Source organism: Syngnathus typhle, linkage group LG18 (genome assembly GCF_033458585.1).
Source record: "Syngnathus typhle isolate RoL2023-S1 ecotype Sweden linkage group LG18, RoL_Styp_1.0, whole genome shotgun sequence".
NCBI lineage: Eukaryota > Metazoa > Chordata > Actinopteri > Syngnathiformes > Syngnathidae > Syngnathus > Syngnathus typhle.
This window is the reverse complement of record NC_083755.1, coordinates 6,735,149-6,760,911: the sequence shown is the minus strand read 5'-3', so window position 1 is coordinate 6,760,911 and position 25,763 is coordinate 6,735,149. Positions and strand designations below refer to the sequence as shown.

The following is a 25,763-nucleotide window of genomic DNA, read 5'->3' as shown; positions in this document are numbered from 1 at the left end:
GCCTCCAGTCTTCAAGTTGGACATGGAAAAACATAGAAAAATAACGTTGAAGACAAACGTTTTCGTCGATGACCCATTGATTGACAGTCGAGTGAGTGCTGCTGGTGGGCGTGTTAGCTAAAGCTCCACCTCTGGTTTCACGAGAGCTAGCGAGTTCCACTGACGTAACGACTAACAATGATTCTCCTTTCATGTCATTGTTTACATGTACGCATTTACATACATACAGCAAGTATAAGAGCTTGGGAAAAAGTTGACATGACTCACTCGAAAGCCCAAAAGGTAACAACCTGAAGAGCTACCTGCTCTCCGAAGCGGAAGTGTACGGTAGCCGAGAAAGCTCAATTCAAATCACTGAAAAGCGCGTCTTTGGCAGCCTGCAGAAAAGACACTCCCACATCATGCATACAACACTAGTTCGGATAATATAGTAAACACGCATAAAAAAATGCTAAAAAACTAGTTAAAAAGACCGGCCTTGTCAAAAAATATATTCTGTCATTTTGTTTGACTTTCATACAAATTTGTGTTGTACCTTTGATCAAGTTTGACAGTGATCGTTAATTATTTAAAATAATTTATAGGGGGCAGGGTGACCAAATTAAGCACAACAACTGAAAAGTCAGGATTCATTCCCTCAGTGATCCATTCTCGCGATGAACTGGAAATGCAAATCATGACTCGTTCGTGAACGGGAAGTTACTTCATTTTCTTCTTTTTGTTTCACAGCGAGGTGGCACCAGCTTCAATGCGCATTATCGACGCCTACTGGTTGAAGTCACATGAACTGAAAAAATAACTTTGGGAAGTGATTCCTTCACTCTCGTTCCCTGAAAGAAATGTGTACTTTTGAACGAATCGTTCACTCACGAGTCAAACCTATTTTGTATTTATTTACCCAACCCGCTCAGAACGAAGTACGGAACTCGAAGTGAAAGCGGGGCGACCGCCGAGCGCGTGGCGTTCGGCGAGCGGCTCCATCGCTGCGTTCGAACACCACAGATCCAGAATTCGACTCCCCACCCCTGCGAAATGGCAGAAACATTTTAGCAAGTTTTTTTTTTCTTTTTTGTTATTTACTTTTCTATTTTTTCTTTTCCTTTTTGTTATTTACCTTTCTAGGCTGTTCAAAAACACCTGCTCGTATGCTTGATACATATTAGATGAGGTAAAAAAAAATCCCGTCATTTACTTCATATGCATGGTGGACCTGCACAAGTTTGCAGTGCTGAGGACAAGTGGAGCCATAGAACTAAGTTATTTCGAAGCACCGATGGATGGCCGAGCGGCTGGGCGCATTGACGGGCACCCGCAGTCTCGTGTTTGGCATTGATCAACTTGAGAAATGCATGTCGGATGTGACGTTTGCCAATCCTAATGACCTTTTTCAGTTTGACCTTTCCAAATAAAATCATGTCACTCTTTCGCGACACTCTTTGACATCAACTTGTTGACAACCAACTTCAACCTGATTTGGAGAAAGAATTCTTCACTCTGCTTAGATGGATTCAAACTTTGATGACATCTTTCATCATTTTCTTCTTCCGTTCATTCATCAAATGGTTAGGAACTATCTTCTCCACGCATGTCATATGCATGTCATTTGGACTTTTACTCACTCATTCCAGTTCCTATTTCTGGAAGTCAAACAAGCTGAAGACGTTTGTGCTGTAATGCATTGAAAAACCACCAGGTGACCCTTTTGCCTCAGGGACACTGTGACACCTATGGAGTTAAGTGGGGTTGGAATTTGGGTTCAATTTATGGTTAGGCTTCCAAAGTAGGGTTTTAAACTTGTGTTAGGGTTTCAAACACACACACATTTTGACCTTGACTTAGATAACGATATCAATTAATGTACAGTATCCTTTTTTTCTGTGGGAATAAAAAGCACAACACTCCACAATATTATTGCAAATTATATTCGAGATGTCATTTTAAGGAAACCATTTATGTATTCACATTGACATGAGCGTGCTTTGAGTGCATTTTTACATAACTGCCTTTGTGCTCATGTCCAAACATCTCGTCACGTTTGCAAATGAGGACTGAACGTATGTGTGTTATTTTTGTACACTTCTCTGGAGCACAGGGGAAACACAATATGCAGATCTCAGCAGCAGACTCATGACACGCACACGTACATATACTGTACCTAAGCTATATATACTGTTTGCAGTATATGCGGTATTCAGTCTATCTCTCACAATAAACACTTGCACATTCTACTGGTCTACAAGCGACAAGATCTCACGTTTCTCCAGCGTTGGCTTATTCATTGATTTCTTGTGTGTTTTTTAGTTGCTCCATGTCCCTGTCTTTCTTTCTTTCCTTGCTTGCTTGCTTGCTTTCCGGGTCCTCCATGTTGACTTCAGTTCTGTATGTTGAGGATTTGTGCAGACAATCCGTGGTGCCATTTCCTCAGCTTGGCGAAACGAGGACCTCGCATCTCCGACTCAAACTTCTCTCTGTGGGATGTGGCCAGAGGTCATGTTGGAGCAGGGGCAACACAAGTAAGCGATCGAGTTTGCAAAACAGGTGGTGGCGGCGGGTCGAAATGGGCTGTGGGTAATCCGCCCACTACTGAAAGTTGGGTTTACCTCGACTTCTGCAGAGCTTCCTCATCTGGATCTTGCACTTTTTGGGCAGACAAGAGGATTCGTTAAGATGGCGCATGAACACGCATTTACACTACACAGATGCAATCGTGTGGTTTCAATAAAGTTATCAAGTTCTATTCTTTTTAGGGCAGTTGCCTAAAGAGTGGCGACTGACTGTATTCGGTTCCGGTGATGTGCGCCAGCATCTTGAAGCTTTTGGACTGCAGGTTGGCGGCGCGGCGAGCCCACTCGGACAAGTCCAGTGAGTTGTCAGTGGGCCTGATGACCGCCTGATACACGGGCGAGGCGCAGTCCACCACTGGGTCCTTCATGGGCAGCACCCCGCTGACACACACACACACACACACACAGACACACACAATAAGTATTTGCACTTTGAAGACAAGCAGGTGTAGGAGCAAGCAGCAATGTATGGAGCCGGACAGATTAGCCCCCCCAATGTATAACCCGTCTGCGGGATTTAAAACAAAAAAGCGGAATTATAAAATGTCCCCTTTTAAGTGTTATCATGATGCAGGGTGGGTGGTACTCACGCCAGGGACGATCCCGCCTCCTCACTGAGGTCACGACCAGGCGGCGGCGGGGAGGATGAGGAGGGAGGGAGGGAGGGATGGATGGATGAAATGAGCAAGAGCAAAGTGGGCGAAACCACACATAGTGAAGACTTCGGCGAGGGGTGGGATGGGGTGGTTTTGGCGAGCTCACCCTTCGTGACCTTTGGCCTGCGACTGCCCAGCGATGGCATCCATGATGGCATCCTGCGAGTACATGCTGATGGGCGTGTTGTACTGCGCGTGCACGATGGTGGCCTTGCCGCCGGGGCCGCGCACTTCGATGGGCTTGTGGGTGGACAGGGCCGAGTCTTTCAGGGCGATCGGGTTGAAGCTGGGAGTGTACTCCACGCTGTCGCGCAAAAAGACACTCGTTACGCAAGTCACCTTTTTACAGCATCACTTCATGCGCAGTTACGCAAGAACGGATACTGACTTTGCAGGTGTGTTGGCGATGACCTACATCATACAAACACACAAAGGAAGAGAAATTAGAGACACTGGTGACATCATGTACTCACAACAATGGCACAATGTACGCTGCTAGGAAACTCTCCAATGGCTGTAACCTCCATCACCATCATCATCATCATTGTCGCCAACACACACATGCAGATGACACCTCCCCTCTGGCAACCCTGAGTGTGAGCGACAAGAGCAAGGGGTTGTCCATCACATGAGACGGACAGAGAAGACCGTAAATAGCCTGGACGAGCTTCAAATACCTGGACCAACACGTACCACCTGATCCACTTATGTTATGAGTGTACCTATCTGACACACAGTCCGGGACACCCTATCTGCACCCGCAGCAGATAATGTGCGACGGGCTCAGAACATTCCGCCAGCATGTCGGACAGCTGACGCGGTCCAACGAGGCTTCGGCGTCAGGTCCGGCCGGCACATGCCCGTGACACGTGACTTATCGGCGGAGGCTAGGAGACAGACGGCTCAGGATGCAGAGCAACCTTGAAGATGCTTTTGATGGTTGCCGTGGCAACGGCAAACCCCAAAATGCCAAGCATCATCCATTTCCTAACCCTGACCCTCTGATACTAACGCTGCCATACCTTAGCACTGCAGAATAGTTTTCAGAAGTGGCTGACCGTCTGCCACAATTCAAATAAAAAAGCCAATCAAAAATGGCCTTCCGCAATCACATGACCTTTCGCAACAGATTTCCAGTTATGAATGAATCAAAGCCGAGTATACGTCATGGCTATCTGGCAAACAATGTCAACTGAAATTCTCTAAAATTGCAGAGGGGAACTAGGCAGCCACAATGTTATGTGCCTACACATTTTTTATTTCGCACCAATAAAACTGGTTTTAGTCATTTAGTCATCTCTCAAAGCTCTGAGACTTTTGAGAAATTGTTTGTGAAATTGATGGAACCACTTAATCCATGAGGCCAAATGTGTTTTTATTACCCCCCCCCATTGTTAAAATTCAAGCAGCCACACTTCAAAAACATACCACAAGAGGGCAGCAAAACGCAACAATAAGGCGAATAACGCTGGTTTGTATGAGTCATAAAAATAACAGCACTGTGTCCGTACCTTCTGGTGGGGGATGACAGGCATGGGGGAGTCCATTCTGGGGGTGGCTATGGGGACGGGTGCAGGACGTCTCGACCTGATCATTCAAAAATACATTTATTACAATTAATATTTTTTTTAATAAAGGCGTGTGTTTGCTTACTTCTGCATGCTGAGCACAAGTCTGCTGGTGGCCAACTTGATCTTGTTCTGGGCCTCCAAGTGCGTCAGGCCATCAGTGCTGACGCCGTCGATGGCCGAGATGATGTCACCCTGCGCCAAGCTGCCACCCGACGCCTTGCTGCCGGGCATTATCTGTCAAACAAGTGTGCCAAAGTCAAGAATGCTTTGAGTTTGTGTTTTGATTGACTTTTTTTTTTTTTTTTGCTGGCCCCTTAAGACCTGACTGCTACATACAGCATCAGGTCTAAATTTACAGTCAACTCGTTAAAAGAGTTAAAAATATGCCAAGCTGTTGATGCCTGCCGACGAGTGACCCGATGCAGAGGCACACACGGGCACGCGCACATGCACGTGCGCGCATCCACACCTGTCACTGTCATTCACTCGTCTGAAGTTTCTGTTTACGTTCCGGAATCTGACTTCCTTCTTGCGTCAACATTTTACATGATCAGCTCAATAATATTGACTTTTTTTTTTTTTTTTCTTAGAATACTTCAATTTCTTTAGTTTTTTGCGTGAAGACTTTTGAGCACTACAGACAAACACAATCTGAGGTGGCTCTAACTATTACAGGTTGGTTTTGAAGCGTTCTATAAATAAAATTGAGTCGAGTTGTAAAATGTTGCCAAAATGTCATTGGCCTCAAGTTGGCTAACAAGATGCGAACAAGGCATTCTCTCTCGCTCTCGGCTTTCTTTTCTTAGAAGTTGGCAAAAGCGGGTCTGAAACGGGAGCCGCCTAGGCCGGTCAATGTTGCATCAATGGCGCCTCTTTTTATCTCCATCCAGACGGGAACCCGAAATACCAGACCGGATCAGGGAACAATACACGTGCCGTCATTCGGGGAATTTACATGCAAACTTTTCCACTTATCGAGGAGCCAAAAGGCCTACCCGGGATAGGTGAGTGCCCCCCCTCCCATGCCCACCTCGCTATTTAAAGGGGAAGCTGTAAATAAACCAAAGTGCCTGCCAAGGACCAAAGACCTCCCCAATACTAAAATAAAAACATTTCAAATGAATCCCGAATGTATGATATTAATCCACAAAGACAAAAATGAAGGACATGTTTACTATAATTAGTAAAATGCGTTTTTAGTTTGTTTTCATTTACTTTAATTTATTATAAAAATGTTTTGGTTGTCAATGATAACCATGTGGGACCAACATTGGTTGTCTTCCACATGCGCTTACACAATTTGCTATCCATAAACTGTGGGGTGCACCAGCATAGAAATGTCAACAGAGCTGAGGTGTAATATTTACTTACGTCACTAATTTTCTCTCCAACCGATCAACTCTTTTGGGATGGTCCCTAATTCCAATTGGTTTGATTTCATAGCAGTGGATTCTGTTGTTGTCACTATTTGATTCACTGGGTTTATTAATTCCAATTTTTGATTCGACTGGAATCATTATTATGTGATTCGATTTAAAAAAAAAAAAAAAAAAAGGACTATTTTGAGCTGTGGATTGCAAAATGACAGAACACATCCACAAGCACAGACAAGGGGTCAAAGTGCACCAAATCAGTCCTCCGTTGTCATCTTCCTGCCGTGTTATGTTGTTTTCATCAGTATTCTTCTCACGGCGCTCTTACCCTGGAGATGGTGAGGGGCATGTTGAAGTCCTTCCCGCCCTGCAGCCGGAAGCCCCACGGCGCCGGGCCGTTCAGCGTCACCGTGTACGTGCTCATGTCGGCTTCTGGAAGCACTCGCTTGCCTGGTTTTTGGGAGTCCTGGCTCTCCTCGTTGGCCCTGCTATCCTGCTGGTGTCGTGTGCAGCACCCCCCGCTTCGGACCTCTGCCGCTGATCCTCACGTCAAGGGCCTGGACGCGCAATGCTGGTGGGGCGTTGCGGGAGGGGGGGCTGCTGGGGGTGTGTTCAGGCGCTGTCAGGACAAACAAATACACACAAGAAGAGACAGACCACACCCCAAACTCACCTCCTAATATTGATTTTACCATCAAAACAACACAATTGAGTCTTTTTTGGGGGGCGATTATAATATGGATTTAAATATGAACAATGTGGATGCACCGGTGGCCTTTAGGCTGGCTGCAAGCAACAAGCCTAAGAATAGCAACAAGGGGTACGTGGGGGGGGGCCCTGTGGACCCTTAAAAGGCTTGTAACCAGAAGCTCCTGAATGCTTTGGTGCCCAAGCACATGCGGCCAATATAGACCTGCCGTCTTACTGCAACACATTTTATGCAAGCCGCCGACGGCTTGCTTTAACTTTGATCTGCATGATCGCAAGTACAGAAAATAAAAGTCGAAAATGAATATAAAGCACTAAGAAGATTTGGCACGCAGTGGCATCAGAAGATGAAAAGATCAATATGATGTGTGGGTGCCATGTGACCACCTGTGGGGCTAAAAATAACCATAACAATAGGCTCGCTGGTGACGAGATTGGACTTTGCATTATTGCAGCCCATGTGGATGATGACGGAGTTTGTTCTCTTTAAGGGACTTTAGCATTAAAGAGACACACAACATGTACTAACGGCAAATAAGAACTAAACAAATATTATTAATATTAATAGTTATCAATCCCTTGATCAAGATTTTTTTTAATGCAGGTGTTTTGTATGGTGTCTTACCTGTAGAGGGCGCCACAGTTCCACAGGCAGACTGGAAAGGTTAAGCAGATCACCTGTGTCTCATGTGCAGATGTTTGCTGTGTGCAACTTTGTGTCTTCTACGACGTCATCATCATCGTCGCTTGTCTCAATGGCGGGCACGCTCTCGACACAGACGCACTCACACACGACAACATCAGCATCACGTCTTCTCACACAGTGAAGCAACCAGTTTATTTAGAAAAATAAATAAAAACTACCATCGGAGACATTTTCTTTGTACAAAGAATAAACAAAATGGGGCTTAGCCTTCCGTGATCCTTTACGATATTTACAGTCCCCTCCTCAAGGACTATGGGGACACCAAAACTATAGCTCTCTTGATGTAAACAATGCATGTAGTGAAGCAATAGCCACCGTGTCCCAATATTTTTGTCCATATAGTGCAGAGTTGGGCAAAGGATGACAGGCCTAGTGAGTATTTACAGACACGTTAATTTCGCTTCTTTTTTTCTTCCCTGAATGTATTTATAATTTTCTGTAATTTTTAGTTATTCATCTCATAAAATGATTGGTTGATTTATTGTTAACATTCAGAAATGTATAAATGTCACTAAAACTGGCGAAAAGCCCACTTGGTGACAATATCTTATGAAGCGGATGTTTTTGTCAGCATTATGACTGAGAGCATTTTTCAAAATTATTTTAGATGTAATAAATTAGTAAAGAATTCAAAAAATCAGAGCACTGTGCTTCCGTGGCATCACAAAGGGGAAAGAGGAGCAATTATATTAATTGTGCTTGTACAGTTCTTTTTTTTTTTTTTTAAAGACTAGATTATTTTTAGTCCTGTTTCTTTCAACTGTGCCAGAAGCGATCATCATGTATGGCTGATGCAATTTTTCACACATCAATCACAGGACATGTACACTGCGTGCACCTGTGCTTGCTCTGGATTTTTTTTCCCCCAATTGCTGGTTTATTTATAGGGTCCAACCAACATGGATTTTTTTGAGGCAGATCAAATATTTAGTTTTTACGACTAATTTTTTGTTTTGGGAATTTTTTTATTTAACAATAAACAATAATTTAACAATAAAGAAATAATTTACAGGCAGGACATTTGTCCTTTAGGATTTGCTTAAAAATACGTTCAACATTTATAATTTTGGTGGGGGAGGTTTGAATGTCATTTTTCTTTTGTGTTGTTACGTATAGGAGAAAAAGGCAAACATCTCAGCAAATCTTTGCAGATTGTAAAAGCCCTAATATCACCCCAATGGGTTGGGGCTGACTTACTTGTAATTGGTCTGTGCAAAAACCTTTTGTGCGCCAACTACATTTAAGTCATCTACTCATCCAAAATGTGCTGGATGTGGGCTCATTTTTAGAACACCGGTGCATGCTGGCGCTTTAAATTAGCACTGCTAACAGTTGGCATACTGCTTATGGAAAAAAAGGATCACACACGTCTACCCGTCCAATGATGCTCACGCCGTCGCAAAGGGTGCGTCCAGTCGGGCGATGTCCAGCGACGCCTTAGCGACGGGGCTGAAGCCTTTGCTGTGGTTGCCATGGAAACCAGGGGGGCTGTGAAGTATTGACGGGCTGGAAATGGAGGTGACAATGACGGCGGGCGTCGGCTTGTGGATGAGCCGAGGGCCAAATTCGTCCGCTGCTTGGCATAGCTGAGCAACAAAAAAGACACCATGAGTATTCCGAAATACGAAAACATTTTTTTTTTTTTTAATGTTGTTTACTTCATCTTCTTTTATGTAAAACAAAAAAAAAACCTTTTCAAGTCCTTTCTACATGAGGAATAAAGGTGCTTTTAATTGGCGTATTGGGACAAAAGCTTGTGATTTCATTCATTGCAAAGGTCAAAGTCGCCTCGAGGTGTAAAGTAAAATAGCCGCAGGGGGTCCAAAGTTTGGCTGGGGGCCCCACGCTGAGTGTTAAGAGTTTTGAATTTTGATTTCATCAGCCAGACGCATATTGTCACGGAAATTGAGACTGGTCTGCCTTTTGAGGGGACGAGAAGAAAAGAAATTAGAATGAACTGTACAGTAAGTATTTGAAGTACATGTAAAAAAAAAAACAGGACATCACATTAGTATATTAAAAGTGGAATCCTTGACAAATGCAAACATCACCCTATCTTTTTTTTCATTTCCAAACTTCAAATCACACTTTTGATTGTTTTTAAATTGCAAGAAAAGTTGTGCGTGACTTGACGCTTACACTGGCAGGGAGGTGACTCTTTGGCAGGAAACCGAGGTCCGACATGGAGATGCCCTCCGCTTCCATCACGCTCTGTGCACAGGCAAACAGAATGTTACTCTTCTTTGAACCAAAAAAAAAGTCTAAAAAAAAAAAAGGGAAGTGTCAGAAAAGGGAGTTGCCAGGCGGGATTATCACATGAAATTGAATGTGCTGAGAGCAGAGATTAGGGAATGCTCTCGAATATTACAGATGGTTGAATATAAGACCCAAAGAAAAATAAGTCAAAGGTCAGACAGAAAACATTAAATGTCGCCGTCGCCGTCTTGCTTGGACCAATAAGCGAGCTGGGTGGAAAGGCGTCATCCGACCTTTGGATTAAGTCTGAAACTCCCAGATTCCTGGATTAGTTTTTGGACCCGGTGTAATGGAGGCCTCGGGGAACCTGGCCCCTCTATGAGTGTGTGTGTGTGTGTGTGTGCTTTGGGTGAACTAAGATGATTACGTGAAGAGACGGAAATGCTCCATATGGCAGATGGCCCAGATTGCAAGAAACATGTGAGGCCCTGACAGGTTGCTGATTAAAACTATAAGCAACCAAAAAATGAATCAAAACAGAAATAAAAATCAAGTTAAATGGAATCAACTCTGACGCATAGAAAACAAAAGTGTGAGCTGACCTGCAAAGCTTGCAGCCCTGGTTCAAACATGTGATGGTGCTGCAAAGCAATGTGACCTACTTGATGACAAGCCCTTTCTGTCTTGAGTCAGCCGCTCTTTTGTCAATTCAGCGTGCTCAATTGGATTCAGGACAGGGGATTGCATCATACTTCACTTGGATCATCGTCCATCTTGGGAATTCATTGGCTGCGACTTCGAAGCCCTTACCTTTAACCTCTGGCTGGACCGGCGCCCATGTTTGACATCACACGACACCTGAGGGTTGGCAGACGCCCGGAAGGAGCCGTCATCCTCGATGTCGGATAGGTGGGCCTGAAGGGGAAACGCCGCGGCCGATGAGGCGGGACGGAGGCGGAGGGGGCGGGGCTACGACGACGACATACCATAATGAGACACGAGCGACACTCACTGATTCGCTGTCCGACTGCGAGGAGGGGGTGCGCTTGCAGTGGCGGTTGCTCTCCGATTGGCTGGTGAGCGTGGAGCGGCGGGTGGACTGGAAGCTGCTGCTGCCGAAGCGGTCGGGCACGCGCACGCACAGCAGCGCGCGCATGTAGGGCACGTAGCGGCTGAGCGCAGACCTGCCACATTCAGATATGATGAAATCCAGCAAATTTGGATGTTAGAGGGAATTATTTCCCTGGCGTACCTGTACTTGGGGTGCGTGATTGCGTAGATGATGGGATTGTGGATGGCCGACGCTTTGGCGATCACTGCCGGGACGGAGTTCATGTACGGGGTCAGCAGGTCTGCGTACCTACAAGGAAAAATCCCAAAAATGAGGGAGGGTCAGACAGATGTTACCAGGAGGCAGCTGGGTGCTTAGTGTTTGAGCTCGAGTGTTAATCTGCTATAATCTAACTATTACACGCGTGTTGACACAGATGGATTCAGATGTTCCGTGTCACGGGCGGTTATGTTTTTTTTTCAAGGGCCACATTTGGGCTGGTATCCAAAAATCAGAAGACAGCGATGCGCTGTGTTGTGCGTGACACTCACACCTACCCGGCGAAAGCGGTGAGCGCAGTGCAGGAGTAGGGCGCCCAGGAAATGATGAAGAGCAGAATAACGATCAGCGCGATCTTGGCCATCTTCCACTCGCTCTTCATCTTGCGGAACCTCTTGGCAGTCTCCCTGGAGCCCTCACAGTTGATCTTCTCGAAGGCCCTGCCCGGAGTTTAGCATTTGACCTTTAGCAACTTGCGTTTATCAGAGATGGAATTTTACTGACCGAGTGGTGTGTCGGATGGCCCTGAAGATGCAGCAGTAGCAGAAGATGATGACAAACAGCGGGATGAAGAAGACAAAGGTGAAGAGCAGCATGGTGTAGGAGCGCACGGCCGGCGTGAACGTCATGTAGTCCCACGAGCAGGACGTCATGAGACCCTCTGGGACGTAAGCGCCTGGATTGTACAGTACATACAATAAATATACCTACAGAGTCTGACTAGATTCAAATTTGGTTCCTTAAGGCTCTGTCTTTGGTCCTCTTGTTTTCTGTTAGAACTTTTTAGGATTATACAAAAATCATTACTTTTTCACAACTTTTCAAATCACAACTTTTTTTGAAGAGGTTGTTCTTAATTCGTCATAATAATTTTTCTACAGCACTACACGTGACTAAATGAATATTTGGTGACCCAGAAGCATCCTTTGCTCAAATGACATTTTTCTTCTTTGCTGCTCGCCATCTCTCAAAACCCTGGCCATCTGCATGATTGCCAGCAATTATGGGAATTATTTCCGAGCATTCATAAACATCCATTATATTGTGCTTGCGTTTACGTGACATTTCCAAAGAAAATGGGGACGGCGCAAAAAGAACAATTTTCACCAACTCGGTGTGTGCGTTGGACAGCCTGTCGTGTTAAGCAATCCGGGGGGGTAATAACCTGAGACACCAGCGGTGCGAACTCGGGTAAACCCTCAGGGCGCCATATCATCTAATAGCTTTTGCACTTGACTGACGTGTTGACATCCGTTAAATGAGGCTAGCACGTCGGCGACGCCCGCACACACAGACAGACAGACGCGTGAAGTCGATACTCACTCCAGCCGAAGAACGGCGGCAAACTCCAGCCCATGGAGTAGAGCCAGGCCACCGCCACGATGCTCAGCGCTTTCCTGCGAGACATGGAACCCAGCGAGGCCAACGGCCGCGTGATCACCACGTAGCGATCCACCGCGATCACCATCAGCGTCATCATGCTGCAGATGCCGAAAAGGGCGCCGCAGAAGGCGTACAACTCGCAGCCTACGGCGAGACAAAAAAAGAACTGTCAAATGTGATCTACCGTCACAAAACACGCGGGACAGGTAATGTACGTCATTAGTCGAGCAAACGATCCGACGTCTCACACGCACAACTTAGTCGCTCGGAGAGACTCGCACAAAAACACACACACAATCTGTCGTCAGGCGCGTATAAAAGTGCATCCGGATGGTAGCGCGACTGTCATATGGGTGCAGAAACGAGCCATTCGGTCCTGAGGCAGTTTTGTCATGACGACAGAACTTGAATGGATTTGGGTCTCGACAATCATTTGCAAACTTTGCCTCGACGCTGGAAAAAACAAATGGCTGACAATTTCACTTCACCCACCTGTCTAGTTTGCTTGCTTCAAATTTAAATGCGAGTGTAGGAAATGAATAGTTCAAGGAGCCCTTAAAATGTTCAGATTGACCCCTTCTTGGGTTTAATCGTGACGGAACTTCCCGTTGATGGGCAAAATCGACTACAAGGGTTGAATTTGGAAAACGGTGAGTGTGCAGAAAGATGCGAGCCAACATGAGGTCCAGATAAATGGTCTTCACAGTCAGCAGTATAAAACGGGAGGCCAGTTTCCAATTTGACGGCCTGTACAAACCGCTCAAAGAAACAAACATTACTTTTATGATCCGCATTTGAGCAACATAAACCAGAACGAGCCATTGCGTCACCCGCCGTGGGGAGAATTTTGAGAGTGGCGGTAAAGTGGGCAACAGCGGCACATAAATAGGAGATAAAAATTCATCGTAAAAAAACATTCCTTGCAATGACACTGAGCAGAATGGATGATAGGATGCATTTACATTACAGATTTACTGAATCGGATTCATGGCATTTCCATTCATTCAATGGGTAAAGAGGATTTGAAAAAGTTCCGTTTTGAATTCATTCAAGTCGCAACAGGAATGTCGTGTGCTGCCAATTCAGAACGAACGGGACAAAAGGAAAAGAAAACAAATTGAGAGTATGGACATTATTTTCCGGCATGTTGGTTGTTGTTGTTTTTTTTTCCAATTTCTTTTCTCATTTTGGCTCACATTGCTTTCTGTTCAAGCCTTTACTTTGCTGAATAAAGTCTTTTGTTTCTTTTTTTTCTCTCTCCAGTCTACATTGATGAGGCGGTGTCGGGGATGGCTCGCCTTCATGAAGGTCACGACAACTCCTGAAGGAAAACGCCGCTGCCAACTATCTCTGTTTGATCAGCGGATCCTCTCTATCTGCACTCCCGCTGCGACACCAACACAAACCACACACAACCCCAAGAGACAACACGCACACACGCACTGGAATCAGGAGTCCCGCAGCCGCGTTGCTAGACGTAAGTGATGATGACAGCGCGCAAGACTCCGATGGAATTTTAACAGCGGGCAAAACGACGCAGGCGTGAATCTCAATGTACAGTGCCGTCCATCGGGAGGTTACCTCTCTTGCCGAAGATCCACCTCTTGTACATGCTGCTGACAAAGAAGATGGGCGCCTGCGTCATGCTCATGAAGAAGTCGGTGATGGCCAGGTTGATGATGAAGATGTTGGACGGCGTGCGCAGGGTACGGCTCCTGCCAGCAAATCGGGCCTTTGTCAGTTTGTCGTTCGCAAATTTGAGGAATTCAAGAGGTGTGTGTGTGTACCTGCAGAAAGCGTAAATGACCAGAAAGTTTCCCAGGATGCCCGTGATGCCCACAACGAGGATGACCACCCCGATGGTGTAGTGCGCGTGGTCTGGGACGTCCACCGTTGGAAACGGGTGGCTCGGAGCCGCGGCGCCCTGGGCGACAAAAACACCAAACGACAAAACTTAAGTGACATTACGACGACATCAATCCAAATTACAATCCAAAGGTGCTCATACGGGAGCTCAGCAAAACTGCCCCAACTGTTTAATCGTGACATAAACATCTTCATCGTGGCACATAATTGCGCTCACAAACAGGAGCCATTAAGGTTCATTAAACTGCATGTGGCCACTGTTTTCATCACTTGCTAATAAACTACAAACTGTTCCCCAAGGTTAAAGACTCGGTAAAATGAGTTCAGAAATTTGTTTGAAAACAATTTGTGCATGTTTAAAGAGCTTTGTTGAAAACCAGCAAAGACCGAGAATGGCGTATTGGAGTTCCAAAAATTTCACTTAACACAATGACAAAAAAAACCCCTAACCCTAACCCTAACCCTAACCCGTATCAATACTCATAATTATTTTCACTGTACAGGGATTAAAAAAAAAAAAAAAACATGGCAAAACACATCAAAATTAATGAGAAATACAATCACGTAAAATCAATAAAATAAAGTTCCAACTAAAAGAACCACTTTTTTTTCAGAAATACTAAAAACATAAAAATCTAAAACACCAGCAAGTGGCCCATGTTAATGGCAAAAAAAAAAAAGAATCCACTTTGCTATTATGGACTACCGTATAAAAAATGCACACTCAGTGGCTCAATTTCATTAGCGGCAATAATGCAATATGGAGCGTAACGACAAAAGGCAAAAAGGAAGTTGTAATCATAGCGAGAGCCTTGTCTGACTTGACTTGTTGCTATGGCAAAGACTATTACCATGACACTGCTTGAGCAAAAAGACATATGTAGGCCTCCCTCGCGTTTGGGTGACATGGAAAAGTTTGTCGATAAAACACAATTTTGGTCGGGGCGAGCCGTAGCAGGGTGGGTCGCTCGTATGGGAGAAGAGCAGGGTTGCTTTAATTACTCGCAATTGTTCATGGAGATGGGAAAGCGACTCAACAGATGACAATTAAAAGGTTCTGCCACTGATGCAACAATAGAGAAGATGAGCGCCTGTACAAGAGCCGTCTCCAATACAGGAAAAATAACAAGGCTCTTGTACTATTGTGTTTCTGCAGGTGAGCATAGAGCATCCGCGCAATCATGTTGTTTTTTGGTGGGTTTACTCACAAAAGACGTGCCTACCGAATTTCATGCTGCTTAGGGGTGCAGGTTTTTTGGGTTTTGCTCTGATACATTTCCACAAGCATGGTTACACCGGCAACGTCGTAAAATTGGCTATTTCTTTTGACCGTTTTGTTTGCAAGATAGCCACTTTGAAATATAATAGCAGTTTGGCTTCCACGATGATTTCAACAGTTTTGTTGTCAAACACGTTTTTAGGGAAGTTTAGAAAAACTTTTGAGGATGGACGAAAGGAGATTTAAAGAAAATCTGTAAATGTCTAATGTGCATTTCTACTAATGAGATATTGATTGCGGCTATGCAGCCATATAGTAGCCAAAGCTAACAAGTACTTGTTAGCTTTGCTTCAGCAATTAATCAAAAGCGGGGCATCGAGTTGGCGTTCAAAGAACTGCTTGATTAATGTCTATTTCTGGCCCGCTCCTTGCTTAAGAAGCTTTTTCTTTTTTCAAGAATAAAAGGGTGTGCAATGCTCTGAGAAATTGGTGACCCCCACAAGTTAATTACGTGTCACACGTCATTAATCAAGCCCCTCACACTCACGTTGAGGCTTTTTGAGCGGCGACCCAAACGTCATTTGTTTGCGCTCGCACGATGTGAATCATCCAACAGTGCTTGGTCCACAAACCTTCACGCGCACTCCAACATTGTCTCTTTGAGACACACACACATGCATGTTTTCAATTCCACCCACCGGGGAATGGTAGGGGTGAGCGGAAAAGAAGCAAAAGCCCGCTCACCCTGCCCAACAACAAAAGCTGACCAATCCTCGAGTTGTTGGACCAAAAATGCCATGAAACAGAATAAAAACTGTTGAACCAGGAGCTTCTGAATATTTGGTTCATTTGACAATTTTTTAAATTTTAGATAACATGTGCTGAACTAAATATTTCTCTGAATGAATTAAATTGCAGACTTCTTCTTCAAATTTGAGATACCGTCTCTGAATTAATTAAATTTCATGACAGCTCTCACTCAAGTGAGTCTATTATGTAGTGCAGTCAGCTTCCCTGACAAAAAAGAAAAAAAAAGAAGAGGACTTTCCTCCAGGGTGAGGAGGAGGAGGTGATGGGAGGGGGGCCCGGGGGGGGGGGGGTGATTCTTTTTAGTCACAAAGCAAAACATCCGCCCTGCTGCTGCTTGAATGCACGCTCTTGTCAGCTTTTCTGTGACACAGCGGCAAAGCGAGTTACGCTGAGTGCAGCGCTGAGGGGTCAGAGAACACGCGTCCTCACAGACTCAAATCCTGAGGGGCTTTTTTTTTTTTTTTCTTCTGCCACATGCCAACACCCAGCACAGCTGCTTTGCTTTGCTAGAAGAGAAACAAGTCACCGCATCTATTCAAGATGCCTGTGAATGATGGCAGGGGAGGATGGAGGAATTTCGTCATTCATTCATGGATGGGGAATAAAAACCCCTGATCTCATCCACCCAGCGCGCGATTGTTCTACTCACGGCTGTGGAGAGCGGGACCAGCTCCATGAGCCGGTGAGGCGGACTGATGGAGCTCACGTTCCACGGAGGGTCCGGCGTGGGCATGCCGGGTCCGATCGGCAGCCGGGAGTCCATTCCTCCGCTCGCTCACTGCATGCGCGTAAAAGTGCCAGCTGAGACGACGGGTGACTCGAGCGCTACGCGTTCATAGTGAGCGAGCGGGAGTGGAGTCCAAGTGCGACTTACGTGGGCTGATGTTGGGGGCGGGAAGTGGGTGAGGTCGAGGGGAGGGGTGAAGTTGCGCGTCTCACGTGCTCTCTCTATTTCCTCCGTGCGACATGTAATCACATATTCACAGATTTCTCGGCAGTGAGTCAGTAGGTCTGCTTTCTAGTTTTCATCCTCGGCGGTGATGTCCGCCACACAACATCTCACGCACACACCCGCCAGGGCTGTAGTTATCAAATCATTTGCAACTCAGATATAACTCAATCAAAAAATGTAGGATTTAGATAAGAAGAAAATAACACATTTCCCGTTTTTTTTTAAATGGGAATGTGCCTCGGCCAGGAAAGCGTTGGCGCTCAGGAGATCCAAGATGACATTTAAGCTGCCGGCAGCAGGAAGATAAATTGGGCGGTATCAAATACCTGGGAGGGATGAGAGAGATGGGAAGCGTGGAACGTCTTCCAGATGCGCTTCATCACCGCTCTGCCGTTTATCGCATCTAACCTCCACCATCAATCTGTATTCACATCCACAAACGACAACTTAACCTCTTGACCTCGTTAACCACTCTACCGATTACGTAACGCCACGTTCTCCGAGCTGGCCATTTTCAAAAATGGGATTGGACCTAATGGGAGAAAAAGAAAAACAACAATGTTATTCTTTAAATGAAGTACCACAATAAACAAAATAATTCATCATTTCTGCAAAAACGCAAGAAAAGTTACAAATGCAAACAGATGAATGCAATGGTGACACTTTTACTGGAAAAAGAAAAGACCAAGGCTGCAATCTGTTAACCCACTTTCCCGTTTACATAGCGCACGGACTGTTCGATTTGCTTCAATAATACGCAGCTAATGCCACCAAATGCCGACTAATTCTTTGTAATGCGCCCTAACTCGCCGAGCTTGACCGTCGACGCGCCTCTGGAAAGCCACGAGAGGGAGGTCGGGATCGGAGATCAAATTCCCGAGCTGTGGGAAAAACGCTCATACTCCTCACAAGAAAACAACAGGCATGGCGGGCCTTACGCCGGTTAGGAACAAGAACAATCTTTGTGATACGAGCAAGTCTCCCGTTCTGCTTAAACTCCTCGCCTTTGATTGTATCGTCGGTGACGATCATTCCGATTGCGTGCTAACTGGCAAATCGGTACATGAAACCAAAGTGGACTACGAGATAGTTAAACGGCAAGGAGACAACATTATCTTGGCAATTAAGCTCTGCCGCCCCGCTGAATAAATTAATCGGCCGAGTAATTGCCCCCCGTTTTTATTAACGTCCGTTTCCAATTCTGCCCGATGAGGCCGCAAACGATTCTTGGTAGGCAGCGAAAATGACATCACGTATCATACTGGAATTTGATTTTGGTTTGTTTTCCCAAGCAAAAAAAAAAAAAAAAGATATTGAAGTTGGAACAAAACAATGGGTCCCTTTGTGACCTATAATTGGTTCATTTGTGACCCAACTATTGAAAAACATTGATTGTTTGCGGTTTCTATCGTTGATGGCTGGAACAGATTGAAAACGTTCTACTTTTGGGTTGAATGTTTCCAGGAGGTGTCATGTGAACACAGCGAATTAAATTCAGTACACTTAGCGGTAGCGGCGGCGGGAGCCCGGAGCGGCCACTCAGCTGACTGCCAAGTCACTTTCTTTTACAGTCAAGACAGAATGTTAGCATTGCCGCGTCCTTCCCGCTAATGCGGCACCGCCGGCTCTCGGGGGGGGATTGGGACATGCCCACAAAGATCTCAAAGATGATGTGAGACTGGCCGATTGCAGCGCGATCTTGTGATGCAATTCCCAATTGTTTTGCTTTTCAATCCTGTCAAATGGACTTATTGGAATGATCTCATTTTTACTTTCACCTTCTTTCCATTGTCGGTCGTGGGATGCAGCCACTGATCGTGTACTTCACACATTAGACATGGCCGATAAAGAAATTACAGATCAATCGGACGCTTGTGTTCTGTTTATTTCCACGAAAAGTCGTTCGCTGACAAGACACTAAATATAACCGCCTCGTGTCTTGGGTCCGTCCGCAAGTGGAGGTCACGTGGAAAGATATTTTTCACAAGCTCTCCCGCTGCAGCTTTGTGCCGCATGAGAGGCCACCGAGACGTGAAAACAAGCAAAGACACTTGTGAACGGCAAGGTGAGATGTCAGTGAGCCCCGACTTTCAGTCCTGCATGTAAATAAATAACGTGACTTTGGAGTGGGCTCAATTGTCACATGGTGACAATGAGAAGTTTTGATTGGCTGTCCGTGCATGCATAGCTTATGTTGTGGATTATTGGCATGGGCTCAATCCCATATTAGTATTCATTAATTCATTCGTCTGCACTGGTGGTAATCCCTTTAGCCGCGGATCGCCGCTATTCACATCGCCGTGTCACATGTCTCGACGCTCGTTAGCCTTCTCGCGCTTTTTCGCTATCTGGACGCAAGTGTGGCCAACCTGCTGTCCTCCTCCACACAGATGGCATTCATTGTCTTTGGTTCATGATTGCGGATTCACAAGTTTAGTTTGTTGGGGAAGAGTTGGGGGGGGGGGGGGGGGGATAATTGACTTTTGGATATATATATATATATTTATATTATATATATTATATATTTTATTTTTTAGTATTTTATTGATTTTTTTATTTTATTTTATTTTTTATCTGTGAATTTCCATCCCACCTATGATTTGTTGTGTCCATCAAAGACGTACCCAAATTGGACCATGTTTACCGCCGATTCAAAGTTTTCTTCAAAGCTCATTAGAACTTGGGTCACATTCTGCTGTATGTTTTGCATCGCGCAACGACAACTGCATCGCACATGTGCAGGCATGCATGAGGATTTGTTATTTAGTTATTAGCGTGATTATAATCCCTCAAGGGGAAATCCATTTTATGTATGTATTGGGTTACGCGCCACGTGCGCACACAAAACGCAGGCGTGCGAGGAGGTGTCGGCGTGACTGCGATGCACAAACATCCTTCAAATTGGGGGGGGGGGTATTTAGTGCGCTTTGCTTGACAGTAGCCAGAAAGCAGAAAACAGTATTTGCCTTTGTCCGCAGTGGGACTCGAAGCAGGATTCTCTAGCTCTTCGTTTGAATCACCAACTACTCGAAAGATGAATCTCCAGTGGCGACATTAAGCATTCCCACTGAGTCATCTAACATTCGACGGGTCTTCCCAACCTCAGCGACGTTCGGTGTATTCCTGTTGTATTTCGAGATGGAGAAAGTGGTGTATAATCAAATGCAAGCGCGAGACAGGAGAAATGCAAATCTAATGCTAATGTAATCTTTGATAAGGATTAATAAGAAAAGCCAAGTGGGTGGGGGGGGGGCAATAAAACATAAGAGACGCAGAAGGCAAGGTAAGGAAAGATGGACGTTGCTCTGCAAACAAAACATTGTACCTGACGGGCAGGTTGAGGCCGTGTTGGCATGGTAACCATTTCATTCATACTGCCTTTCGTGACAAACAAGAGCAGACCACTGCTGAGGTTTTGGCTGGCCCGCATATGGGAAACCGGGCGATGGACTATAGGACATGAGATTAGGGCAGAAGAGTTTGAGGGAGGACTGACGTATGGACAAATCTTCTTCCCTGAGATGTTCAAGCAGAGCAGAGGAATTGAAAGGTTTCTACTTTGTCTTGACAAGCAAGCAATTACTGAAATGACAATACAAGGAAAAGAAAAATTGGCAGACGTGGAATAGAGTGAAAATTGCGTTGCAGGTGTTAAAGAAGCAAAAAAAAAAAAAAAAAAAAAAAGACCTCGCTTGCTGCAGCTGATAGTTGGAATCAAATGCTTTCAGGACAAAAATTGCTCTGATTGAAGCCCACTTCATAAAATGCAACAGAGATTTTTTTATACAGTAAGCCTGCATTCATATCTCCGTCGTCCATCGTTCTTGGTCAGCAAGTGGAGGACAAGATTTCTTTGATAGAAAAATTAATTGGAGGAGGAAAAAAACCCAAAAGAAAACTCTGTGCTGGTAGCAGCATACAGAGACAATTTGAAACGCTGAAAAAAAATACTAACAGTGTTTCATTAATTTCACAATGTATCGGTGCAATGTTGGCTAATTGCTAAAATAAATAAACTTTGGAAAATAGTTTTGCCAGTCATATGTTGAGACAGTTCCACACGTTTTATGACAATCTTTTTTCTCTCAAGGTTTTCCAAGCTCGATTGGCTTTTGCACACTGAAGACCAAAACGCGTTCGAGCGCGAGTAATCATGTGGGAGATGCAAGAAGTGGGTTGTTATGGTGATGGGACTGGCTTGTTGTTCCATGCCCGCGTTCATTCATCAGAAGAGAAAGCATCACGCGCCAGCGAGCCCAAAGTTGACATACCGGGGGATGGCGCACAAAAATAGAAGACACATTTCCCTTGACTTTTTTTTTCACATTTTTAACAGGGAAATCACGTCCGAGATTGCGGCAGAGGGACGCCGGGTTAAAAATAGCTCGGCGGTTTCTATTTAGCGCCGCCGTGGTCTCCTCCTCCTCCGATGCTATTTTTAGAGCACGCGAGCGTCTGTCTGCCACTTGGCCGCACGTGAGAACCCGCGCACGTGCGCTTCCTGTCTTCCCGTGACGGAAGCAAAGAGCGAGACGCTGAGGATGCTGCTATGAATGAACGAAAAGGAAGATGGATGCAACCCAGTTGAGGCTTTCAAACAAAGATTCGAGTTTGAAAGTTGGGCTCCGAGAGCTAGGTAGTGGTTAGAATTACGGCTTCAAGTCTTGGTTACAATGTCTTGGAGCCGAGTTAGTGTTTCAGGTGTTGGAAGTTGAGGTTTTAACTTTCTACAACGTGTAAGGTGTGCATTTACCTTTCACTAAAGCCCAGCAGACGCCGAGGCAACATCCTCTCGACATTTCATTAGGTACACCTGCAACGCACAAAAGATATAATATTTTGTCAAATATTCGCAACCTTATTTCCATGCTTCACAGAATGAAGACATTTAAAGTCATTAATAAACAAAAGGGTTAAGTAAAGAAATAAAATGCATCTTGAGCAGAGTTTCATTTCCCCTGTTATTCATTTTGTCCATTTATTTTAATTATGCAGCAGGGGTCGCCTGGCACCCGGCAAATCACTGCATGCACCCCATTACTAAAGTGGCTTTGTTGTGTGTTGGTGACATTATACAAAAACGCATTGAAGCCGCTTAGCAACACCCTGATGACTCCTAAGAAATGTCAACTCACTCCAATTAGCAGAAAAAGAAGGGAGACATTACAATGGCAATGCAATCGAGTGATTAACGAGTAAAACAGGTTTGCTCCCATCTAGTGGCACGTATAAAAATAAAATGTTGCAATTCCAGTGCGGACAACGTGGTGACAGCCGCTAAACTGTAGCTGTCCTTTGTGGCCACTAGATGGCAGCAAACACACGCTGCCAAGACAGAGTTGGCATTTTGTGCAAACAAACGCAAAAAGAGAGAATTATTAGTTTGTTGATGTTGCACTATTGTTTTGTTACTGTGCAAATTCTCAAGAATATTTCGTTCATTGCAAACTTGATTTCAAACAGTTTATCAAGTTGTTTTAATATGTAAAAGTTTGTTTAAACAAAAAAAAAAACTTTTGTGTTTTGCATTTTATTCCTTTACAACTAATTGGATCCCAACTGTAACCTTCAAGCCAAGATACAGTACAGTCCCCAATTAAATGTCCAAGCCCCCCCTCTTGTTTGGACAGACTTTGAAAAAGGAGTGTGACCCCCATCCCTCCACCCCCCAGCCTGGATCAGCTCCCAAAAGGCTAAAATAACTCACTATTTATGTGTTTTCAACTCGTGATCCGGGCGTGCCATTGTGTTGGATCTGTGAATGACATCTTTGTCATCCTCCACAGTGGACGGTTTGATGGTGCCTCCCGGATGGAGGACGGGACCCCTCAAAGATGGGGGGTTGACAACCAACTACGGTTCTATAATTGACATGCTTATTCTGTATCCACACGCAAATTAGCATGACGCGTTAAACAAGGTCTAAAAGAACATGTGGGGTGACAATGGAGGGGGGGGACTGAAGGGAGCGGGGGTCATGGCATAACACGCAGACATCAACAAAGATCCTCTCTGTTTCCTTCTTGTTGAAAGTGACAATGTCCCCCACGACAACAGTTGCCTTTAGTGACTTTTTTATTTTTACAACCACTTAAAGGGCGTAAATATGTGTCACTGTGACTACTTGCACAATTAACAAGAAAGAGGTGGGCGGGTCCGAAGCCTTCCACTGTTGTTGTTATCATAACACAAACCGCAACTAACTGTCAAATACATGCCAGCCCGCCGAAAAATCAACAAGCAAGTTAATTGTTCAATGTGCTTTTGTGCGTTTGGCAGCTGAGCGACGCAGCTGCACGGCGGCCTCGTCTCTTGGGTGCAAAGCAGGCCTGTAAAAGCTCGAAGCTTTTGCGCTCACCTGATTGAGAAGACTCGCACCCCGGAACAAGCGAGCCAGTGTGCTGGTTCGAGCAGGCCGGGCCGCAGGTGGCTCATAGCGTGCCAGCGCTGATTTGTCCTCGACACAAATGAGGCGTCCCGGCAACGCCGGCGCTACTCTGGGAATGACCGAAGGGAATTAAATGTAAGACTTGTGAAACAGCGATGGCAACAGACACAATATTAGGTACACCTGAACCATTTCACCTCTGCCTCGGCACGGGCGCTCGGGGTTAGCCCGTTATTTTGAGCGAAAAGTTGTGCGCGTCCGGGCACTAGCGGGCATGCGCGGTCCCACTCGGCCGTTCACACGGCCGCTGTTTGCACGGCAGATTATTTCCCAGTCGCCGCGGCTCGTCATCTAAACAAACCTTCCCCGAACGCATGAGAGTGTTTGCTTAAAAAACGTGTTAACCGGTGCGTACTGGACACATTGTGGTTTTTCTAGGATGTGTTTCGAGAACAAAAGTTTGTCGGAATAAGCCCCTGCTCGCACAGACAGGCAAAAAGAATACACTGGATCCTTTCAGCAGACCCACAGGGGAAACTGGAGGGGGAGGAAGAAAAAGAAAAAAAATCAAACGAATTCATTTTGTGATTCTTTGCGCCCCTTTCCAGGAATTTTTAAATTATACATTGTACTTGGACACTTGGGCCTATTACACAATTGTACAATTTTCACGAATTGCGTGTGCCATCACCGTTCCGCTCTTTTGGTTGCTGCTGGGTTTTTCTTGTGTCGCTCACTCCTGGCGTATTTGTCTCCATCAACAGACATAATGGCGCTCCATCCATCCCGCTTGAATCAATAAGCACTCTGAGTACAAAGTGTCTCTCGTCTGTCTGCCCGTCCGTCCGCCCGTCCAATGAGCGCTAACGTCTCTGCTGAGCTAGCCGGACGCGCGACATCGCCTCCACCTCATTTGTTTCCAATTGGGAGATGTGATGAAGAACACGTGTGCGTCCAAGACATGTGCTATGACTCAAAGTTATTTCTCTCCCCCTCCGGACATGTATTGTAATCACATGTGATGGCTTTCATTTTGGGTGTAAATATTTGATGGCGCCTCGAAAATATTACCGTGTCGTTTCTCGTAAGCCAAAACAAGAGCTGACGTTTAGAAATGGGAACACGCGACAAGGTTTTGGTACAGGAAATATGAATTCAGGAGAGTTTATGCGTGTTTGCATATTTCTTTTCTGTTTTCTGACAAAATCACATTTCTGATTTGAATCGATTTTAAAACATCAATGTCGCAACGTCATAACCCCTTAAGCGATGGATATTCGAACACAAATGGTGAAGTAACACATGTAGAAAGATTATAGAAAAAATACTCACCGGCATATATTTTCATCTAGTGTGAAGAACAACTCCTATTACTGCAGTTTATTGCAGCGCTGGGACCATGTCCATATGTTTTCATTATACTGCCCCCAGGTGGTCAAGGTGCACACAGAGGAAGGAACAGCACCATGTTCATGGAACTGAAGCAAAAAAAGGAAAAACTGTTTGCATACATTAATTATTAGCAACACATTAGAAAGGTTTTTGGGGTTTTTTTTTGGGTGGGGGTACAACTTGAATTCTTTAATGGCATGTGTTAGAGGAACTCTTGTCAAAGCCAACTTTGACAAGCAAAACAAGTCAATAGCGGTCTGCACACCTTCATATGGATGTGATGTAATTGATTTGAAAAAGATGAGTTTCCGTCACTCTGTGTAAAAAGTGCTTTAGAGACTACTCTCACCTTTGTGTTTTTCCACTCAAGTTGTGCTAACTGGCTAAGATCTTTGTCCTGGCCGTGCGCTTGTGGACTTTCAAACCACAAAAATGCGCAGCTCCAAGCTGATTGACGTCACATTCAGCGCCACTTTTCCAGCTCTCGGAGGAGTGCGATGAGGTAAACAGCGAGAAGAAAAACAAGCCAAGGCAGGTTTTTTTGTGAATGGGATTTTTTTTTCCTCTCTTTTTGGTGAATGAAAAACAACTGGAAAGTCCTGCACGAACCTTCAGTCCTTTTGCAGCGGCGCCGATTGGCTGCTGGGAG

General features: G+C 45.2%; 2 protein-coding genes across 4 annotated transcripts; both read right to left on the bottom strand.

The window, feature by feature from the left end:
• Positions 1 to 1,906: 1,906 nt before the first annotated feature.
• On the bottom strand, positions 1,907 to 6,747 carry ldb3b (LIM domain binding 3b). 2 transcript variants are annotated; one of them, XM_061264768.1, is made up of 9 exons: positions 6,493 to 6,745; positions 4,874 to 5,025; positions 4,732 to 4,807; positions 3,609 to 3,631; positions 3,327 to 3,524; positions 3,155 to 3,178; positions 2,776 to 2,945; positions 2,601 to 2,637; positions 1,907 to 2,468 (listed from the first exon to the last, which is right to left on the bottom strand). In XM_061264768.1, the coding sequence occupies exons 1-9, from the start codon at positions 6,586 to 6,588 to the stop codon at positions 2,372 to 2,374; spliced, it is 873 nt and encodes a 290-aa protein (XP_061120752.1). In that variant the 5' UTR covers positions 6,589 to 6,745; the 3' UTR covers positions 1,907 to 2,371. The 2 variants fall into 2 exon arrangements, with proteins under 2 accessions (XP_061120752.1, XP_061120753.1); XM_061264769.1 differs by lacking the exon at positions 3,155 to 3,178 and having other exon boundaries at positions 6,493 to 6,747.
• A 944-nt stretch (positions 6,748 to 7,691) lies between these two features.
• Positions 7,692 to 25,763, bottom strand: LOC133143032 (melanopsin-A-like). 2 transcript variants are annotated; one of them, XM_061264763.1, is made up of 18 exons: positions 25,464 to 25,763; positions 25,055 to 25,200; positions 23,693 to 23,831; positions 22,088 to 22,147; positions 20,660 to 20,850; positions 17,661 to 17,866; positions 17,257 to 17,337; positions 17,032 to 17,183; positions 14,275 to 14,411; positions 14,069 to 14,202; positions 12,428 to 12,631; positions 11,609 to 11,780; positions 11,383 to 11,544; positions 11,027 to 11,134; positions 10,787 to 10,958; positions 10,585 to 10,689; positions 9,718 to 9,789; positions 7,692 to 9,164 (listed from the first exon to the last, which is right to left on the bottom strand). In XM_061264763.1, the coding sequence occupies exons 8-18, from the start codon at positions 17,143 to 17,145 to the stop codon at positions 8,967 to 8,969; spliced, it is 1,578 nt and encodes a 525-aa protein (XP_061120747.1). In that variant the 5' UTR covers positions 17,146 to 17,183; positions 17,257 to 17,337; positions 17,661 to 17,866; positions 20,660 to 20,850; positions 22,088 to 22,147; positions 23,693 to 23,831; positions 25,055 to 25,200; positions 25,464 to 25,763; the 3' UTR covers positions 7,692 to 8,966. The 2 variants fall into 2 exon arrangements, 1 of the variants encoding a protein (XP_061120747.1); XR_009710350.1 differs by having other exon boundaries at positions 9,075 to 9,164; positions 10,761 to 10,958.

Coding starts and splice junctions, on each gene's coding strand:
- ldb3b (XM_061264768.1), bottom strand. CDS start 6,588: ATGAGCACGTACACGGTGACGCTGAACGGCCCGGCGCCGTGGGGCTTC. Junction 5,026..6,492: donor TGCCCCTCACCATCTCCAGG/GTAAGAGCGCCG, acceptor CTTGTTTGACAG/ATAATGCCCGGCAGCAAGGC. Junction 2,469..2,600: donor GAAGCTCTGCAGAAGTCGAG/GTAAACCCAACT, acceptor CACATCCCACAG/AGAGAAGTTTGAGTCGGAGA.
- LOC133143032 (XM_061264763.1), bottom strand. CDS start 17,145: ATGGACTCCCGGCTGCCGATCGGACCCGGCATGCCCACGCCGGACCCT. Junction 11,781..12,427: donor GCCGCCGTTCTTCGGCTGGA/GTGAGTATCGAC, acceptor TGTACAATCCAG/GCGCTTACGTCCCAGAGGGT. Junction 11,545..11,608: donor GCCATCCGACACACCACTCG/GTCAGTAAAATT, acceptor AACTCCGGGCAG/GGCCTTCGAGAAGATCAACT.